This window comes from Orycteropus afer, unplaced genomic scaffold (assembly GCF_000298275.1).
Source record: "Orycteropus afer afer isolate SDZICR_OR568_19922 unplaced genomic scaffold, OryAfe1.0 scaffold00015, whole genome shotgun sequence".
NCBI lineage: Eukaryota > Metazoa > Chordata > Mammalia > Tubulidentata > Orycteropodidae > Orycteropus > Orycteropus afer.
The window spans coordinates 8,125,557-8,132,707 of NW_006921602.1; the positions used below are offsets into that span (position 1 = coordinate 8,125,557).

The following is a 7,151-nucleotide window of genomic DNA, read 5'->3' on the forward strand; positions in this document are numbered from 1 at the left end:
TTGCATTGTAAATTTTGGTCAATGTCATGAGACAAAGTATATGTGAACTGCTGTATGAAAAGTGAATTTACTCTGTAAATCTTCACCCAAATCAAAATATAATTAAAAAAGGTATACTCAAATAACGAACACATATCAAAAAACTGCTCAACTTTGTTGTTTATCAGGGAAATAGAAATTAACCCCACAAAGAGACACCACAAGAGATTTTTCAGAATGGGTAAAATTTTAAAAACTAAAATACCAAATGTTGGCAGAGATGTACATTGCTGTGTTTGAGCTCACCCTTGCAGCCACTGTGTCAACCCATCTTATTGAGGATCTTCTTTTTCACTGACCCTCTGTTTTACCAAGCATGATGTCCTTCCCCAAAGACTGGTCCCTCTTGATAACATGTTCAAAGTCTGTAAGTTGAAGTCTCACCATCCTCACTTTTCTAAGGAGCATTCTGGCTGTACTTCTTCCAAGACAAAAGTGTCTGTTCTTCTGGCAGTCCATGGTGTATTCAATATCCTTTGCCAACACTATAATTCAAAGATACCAATTCTTTCTCAGTCTTTCTTATTCATTGTCATGCTTTCCCATGCATATGAGGCAATTGTAAACACCATAGTTTGGGTCAGGCACACCTTACTTTCAAAGTGACATATTTGCTTTTTAACACTTAAAGGAGATCTTTTTTTTTTTTTTCAAATTGTGATTTGGGTGAAAATTTACAGAGCAAATTCACTTTCCATACAGCAGTTCCCATACACTTTGTCTCATGAGATTGAGTACAATTTACCCCAGTGCAACAGCTCCCCTCCCACTTCCTCCCGATAGTTACCTCATCCATATGTCCATTCCCTCCATGCATTCCTGCCCCTGAGCTGTCTCCCTGTGCATAAACAGCCATTCTTTCCACCATGATTGTTCTGTCCAAGGAGTGTATCTACCTAGTGTAAATGTTCAACTCATATGCCTGTCTTTTGTTTCTCTGGAAGCCACAGATGTGGGATCAATTTTAAGGAGGTCTTTACAGTAGATTTGCCCAATGCAAAGCATTGTTTGTTTTCCTGACTGCTGCTTACATGGTAAGCAAGTAAAGTAAAATTCTTGACAACTTCAGTATTTTCTCCATTTATGATGTTGCTGATTGGCCCAAAATGAGGACTTTTGTTTTCTTTATGTTGAGCTATAATCCATACTGAAGGCTGTAGTCTTTGACTTTCATCAGTAAGTGTGCTTCAAGTCTTCTTCATTTTCAGCTAGTAAGGTTGTGTCATCTGCATGTCACAGGTTGTTAATGAGTCTTCCTCCAACCCTGATGCCATGTTCTTTATTTAATCCAGTTTCTCAGATTATTTGCTCAGCATACAGATTGAAAAAGTATGGTAAAAAGATACAGCCCTGAAGCACACCTTTCCTTATTTTAAACCATGCAGTATCCCCTTTTTCTGTTTGAATGACTGCCTCTTGATCTACATATGGGTTCCTCATGAGCACAATGAAGCTTTCTAGAATCTCCATTCTCTGAAACGTTATCCATAATTTGTTATAAATTGATGTCTTTGCATAGTCAATAAAATACAGGTAAATATCTTTCTGGTGTTGTCTGCTTTCAGCCAAAAGCCATTTGACATCAGCAATGATTTCCCTCATTCTATGTTCTCTTCTGAATCTGGCTTGAATTTCTGTCAGTTTCCTGTCAATTAAATTTCTTTTAAATTATTTTCAGCAAAATTTTACTTGTGTGTAATATTAATGATATTGTTGGATAATTTCCACATTTTGTTGGATCATCTTTCTTTGGAATAGACATGAATATGGCTCTCTTTCTAGGTGGTTGTCTTCCAAATTTCTTGGTAGAGATGAATGAGTGTTTCCAGCATTGCATCCATTTGTTGAAACATCTCAATTGGTATTGTATCAATTCCCAGAGGCTGCTTTTCACTTGGATGTGGGTCTCTACTAAGGCTGGGGCCTGAGGTAGGCTGGCCCAGGGCATGGAGGCTGCTTTTCACTTGGGGGCAGTTCTGTTTTAAGGCTGGGGCCAGAGGTAGGCAGGCCTAGGGCTCGGGGGCTGCTTTCACTTGGGGCGGCTCTATTTTAAGGCTGGGCCCTGAAGTAGGTGGGCCTGGGGCTCAGGGGCTACTTTTTGCTTGGGGACACCTCTATACTAAGGCCAGAACCCAAGGTAGGTGGCCCTGGGGCTGGCTGCTGCTTTCCACTTGGGGATGGCTCTTTATTAAGGCCAGGACCTGAGGCAGGTGGGCCCGGAGCTTGGAGGCTGTTTTTCACTTGTGGGAGACTTTTTTAAGGCCATTGCCCAAGGTAGGCAGGTGCAGAGGGATCAGAAACAACTAAGGAAGACAAACTTGTCTCTCAGTTTGCTGTCCTGTGGTGGGTTATGTGTTGCCGTGAGGCTAACAGCTATGCCACCGTGTTGCAAAATGCCAGCAGGGTCACCCATGGTAGACAGGTTTTAGCAGAGCTTCCAGAATAAGACAGATTTGGAAGAAGGAAGAGGACATCCACTTCTCAAAGAACTGGCCAATGAAAACCTTATGAACAGCAGTAAAACACTGTCTGATATATTATTGGAAAACTTTATGAATAGTCCTGAAATGTCCGATATAATGCTAGAAGATGAGGTCAGAAGGCACTCAAAATTAGACTGGAGAAGAGCTGACTCCTCAGAGTAGAGATGACCTTCATGATATGGATAGAGTAAAGCTTTCTGGACCTCCATTGGCTGATGTTGCACAACTCAAAATGAGTAGAAACGGATGCAAATATCCATTAATAATCAGAACATAGAATGTACAAAGTATGAATCTAGGAAAATTGGAAGTTGTCAAAAGTGAAATGGAACACATAAAGATCAATATCCTGGGCTTTAGTGAGCTGAAATGGTCTGGTTTTGGCCATTTTGAATCAGACAACCATATAATCTACTATGCTGAGAATGACAAATTGAAGAGGAATGGTGTGATATTCATCATCACAAAGAGTGTTACAAGATCTGTCCTGAAGTACAATGCTGTCAGTGATAGGATAATATCCATACTCCTATAAGAAAGACCAGTTAAAACTACTATTATTCAAATCTGTGCACCACCCATCAAAGCCAAAGCTGAGGAAATTGAAGATTTCTACCAACTTCTGCAGTCTGAATTTGACTTAACATGCAATCAAGATGTGTTGATTATCACTGGTAATTGGAGGAGCTTTGGTAGCATAGCGGCTAAGGCACTTGACTGCTAACCAGAAGGCTGGCAGTTCAAACCCACCAGCCACTCCTCAGAAGGAAGATGGAGCAATCCACTTCCGTAGCGATAGTGCCTCGGAAACCCAAGGAGGGGTTGCTATGAGTTGGGTCTGACTAGACGGCACATAAAAACAACAACAATTGGAATGCAAAAGTTGGAAACAAAGAAGAATCACCAGTAGTTGGAAAATATGGCTTTGGTGATAGAAATAACTCTGGAGATCACATGATATAATTTTGCAAGACCAACAACTTATTAATTGGAAATACCCTTTTTCAACAAAATAAATGACTACTACACATCTGGCCTTCACCAGATGGATACACAGGAACCAGACTGACTACATCTGTGGCAAGAGGCAATGGAAAAGAGCTCAATATCTCTGGCCAAAACAAGGCCAGGAGCTGATTGTGGAACAGACCATCAACTGCTCATATGCACGTTCAAGCTCAAGTTGAAGACAACTAAAACAAGTCCATGATAGCCAAAATATGACCTTGATAATATCCCTCCTGGATTTAGAGACCATTTAAAGTATAGATTTGATACATTGAACACCAATGACTGAAAACCAGAGGAACTGTGGGATGACATCAAGAACATCATTCATGAAGAAAGCAAGACATGGTTAAAAAGATAGTAAAGGAAGAAAAAGACCAAAATGGATGTCAGAAGAGACTGAAACTTGCCCTTGGGCAGAGAGTAGCTAAAGCAAATGGAAGAAATGACAAGATGAAAGAGCTAAACAGAAGATTTCAAAGAGCAGCTTGAGAAGGCAAAGACAACTACTATAATGAAATGTGCAAAGACCTGGAGTTAGAGAACCAAAAGAGAAGAACACATTGGCATTTCTGAAGTTGAAAGAACTAAGGAAAAAATTTAAGCCTCGAGTTGCAATAATCCAAGGAGGGGTCGCTATGTGTCAGAGACGACTTGACAGCACATAACAACAACAACAACAACATGGGCAAAATATTGAATGATGCAGGAAGCATCAAAAGAAGATGGAAGGAATACACAGAGCCACTATACCAAAAAGAACTGGTCGATGTTCATCCATTTCAGGAGGTGGCATATGATCAAGAACCAATGGTACTGAAGGAATAAGTGGAAGCTGCACTGAAGGAATTGGCTCCAGGAATTGATGGATTACCCATTGAGATGTTTCAACAAACAGATGCCCCACTGGAGGCACCCACTCAGTTATGCTGAGAGATTTGGAAAACAACTACCTGGACAATTGACTGGAAAAGATCCATATTTGTACCCATTCCAAAGAATGGTGATCCCACAGAATGTGGAAATTATCAAACAACATCATTAATATCACATGCAAGTAAAATCTTATATACTGAAGATAATTCAAAAATGGTTGCAGCAGTATATTGACAGAGCACTTCTGGAAATGCAAGCTGGATTCAGAAGAGGACATGGAACAAGGAATATCATTGCTGATGTTAGATGGCTCTTAGCCGAAAGCAAAGAATACCAGAAAGACGTTTATTTGTGTTTTATCGACTATGCAAAAACATTCTATTGTGTGGATCATAACAAATTATGGATAACATTGAGAAGAATGGGAATTCCAGAACACTTGATTGTACTCATGAGGAACCTATAGGTAGATCAGGAGGCTGTCGTTCAAACAGAACAAGGGGACAGCGCATGGTTCAAAAATCAAGAAGGGAGTGCGTCAAGATTGTATCCTTTCACAATACCTATTCAACTTGCATGCTGAGCAAATAATCCAAGAAGCTGGATTATATGAAGAAGAATGTGGCATCAGGATTGGAGAAAGACTCATTAACAACCTGAGATATGCAGGTGACACCACTTTGCTTACTGAAAGTGAGGCTGACTTGAAGCCCTTACTGATGAAGATTAAAGACTACATTCTACAGTATGGATTACACCTCTGTATAAAGAAAACAAAAATCCTCACAACTGGTCGGTCCAATAAACAGCTTCATAGTGGATGGAGAAAAGATTGAAGTTGTCAAGGACTTTCTATTACTTGGTTCTACAATCAATACCAATGGAAGTAGCAGTCAAGACATCAGATAATATATTGCATTGGGCAAATCTGCTGCAAAAGACCTCTTTCAAGTGATGAAGAGCAAAGATATCTCCTTGAAGACTAAGGTGTGCTTAACCCAAGACATGGTATTTTCAATCACTTCTTATGCATGTTGTTGTTGTTGTTATATGCCATTGAGTTGGACCCCTCCTTGGGTTTCCGAGGTGCTGTCACTACAGAAGTAGATTGCCCAACCTTCCTTCCGAGGAGTGGCTGGTGGGTTTGGACTGTCAGCCTTCTGGTTAGCAGAGAAGTGCCTTAGGCACTACGCTACCAGCGAGAGCTGGAAAATGAATAAGGAAGACCCCAGAGGAGTTGATCCTTTTGAGTTGTAGTGTTGGAGAAGAATGCTAAGAGTACCATGTTCTGCTAAAAGGATTAACAAATCTGTCCAAGAAGAAGTGCAGCCGGAATGCCTTGGAAGCGAGAATGGCCAGACTTCATCTCACCTACTTTGGTCATGTTGTCAGAACAAACCGTTCCCTGGAGAAGGATATCATGCTTGGTAAAGTGGAGGGTCAATGAAGAAGGGGAAGGGCCTCAACAAGATGGATAGACACAGTGGCTGCAATGATGGGCTCATGTATAGCAAGGATCATGAAGCTGGCACAAGACCAGGCAGTGTTTTGTTGTGCTGTGCATAGAGTCACTAGGAGTCAGAGATGACTTGATGGCACCTAACAACAACAGCAACAACAGCTTACATTATCATTTATTTACCTAGTTATTATCTATGTTTTGCACTAGAATGTACATAAGATGCATGTAAGAATATATATGTTGTCTACCTTCTTTTTGGTTGGATCCTTAATACCTAAATGGTGCCTTCGATAAAGCAAGCATTTGACAAATATTAGAGGATAGATGATTTAATTTAGCCAAAACTCTCCATAATTGGGAGAGCTGAGGCTCAGAGTAGATAAAGGGCTACGAGATAGTCAGAGCTTTTCTATAACATATTGCCTTTCCTCCAGCCACCTCTTTGAAGTCTTCTTCTATCTCATCCCTCAGTGATTATTCCTCTGAACTCTGATAGCACTAGATTTTAACATTCACTTGGATTTTGTACTATGCTGCTATGTATTGTTATTTGTCTTTTGTTAACAATATAATCTATCATTATTATATCAACCTTGTTTCCCCAACCAAACTGTAAACCCTCTGAAAACACCAACTTTCTTACTATACACAGAGCACAGGCCCCAATCAAGTATTTCACAAAGATGGAAAATATTACTTTATTCACTTATGTGAAACTCTGGATCATTACAACTTTTATCTTGTCCTATTATTGAGGATAAAGGTTGACTTTCCAGGGAGGTAATTTCTGTGTACTCACAAGTAAGCATAGAGGCAGGAGTCTTACCTGCCGTTGGAATCTTACGAGCTTCATCAAAGCTGTGCAGAGGAGCTGCTCTAGGTACGATGGGTGGATTCTGAAATGTAATCCTTGCTGTTGGTGGAATCAGTCCTCGTTCCATCATACTTAAAATCCCTAAAAAGGAAGGTTAACATAATATAACTTCCACTCCAACCATTTCTACAGTCTAAACTCTATACATTTCATGAGTATAACCTACTCTATTCTTTACATTATTTCTTAGGCTACATCTAGTGACTTTAATTCCTTGCACAAGAAAACAGCAACAGTGCATGTTCAGTTAAGTCTAGTATTCTAAACAAAGGAAAAAATGGCATTTCCACCAGTAGTAACATGAAATAAAACTGCACTAAGATTATTATTATTATTATTATTTTTTATTAGGATTTGGGTGAAGATTTACAGAGTAAATTCACTTTTCATACAGCAGTTCACATATACT

At 39.8% G+C, this 7,151-nt stretch overlaps 1 protein-coding gene across 1 annotated transcript in view; it reads right to left on the bottom strand.

Annotated features, from left to right (window-relative positions):
• The window catches only part of IQCH (IQ motif containing H), a 379,945-nt gene that overhangs the window by 210,007 nt on the left and 162,787 nt on the right, over window positions 1–7,151 (bottom strand). Inside the window, exon 6 of the mRNA XM_042783268.1 lies at window positions 6,695–6,823. Within this exon, the coding sequence (XP_042639202.1) occupies window positions 6,695–6,823 (129 nt within the window). The remainder of the gene's footprint in view (window positions 1–6,694; window positions 6,824–7,151) is intronic.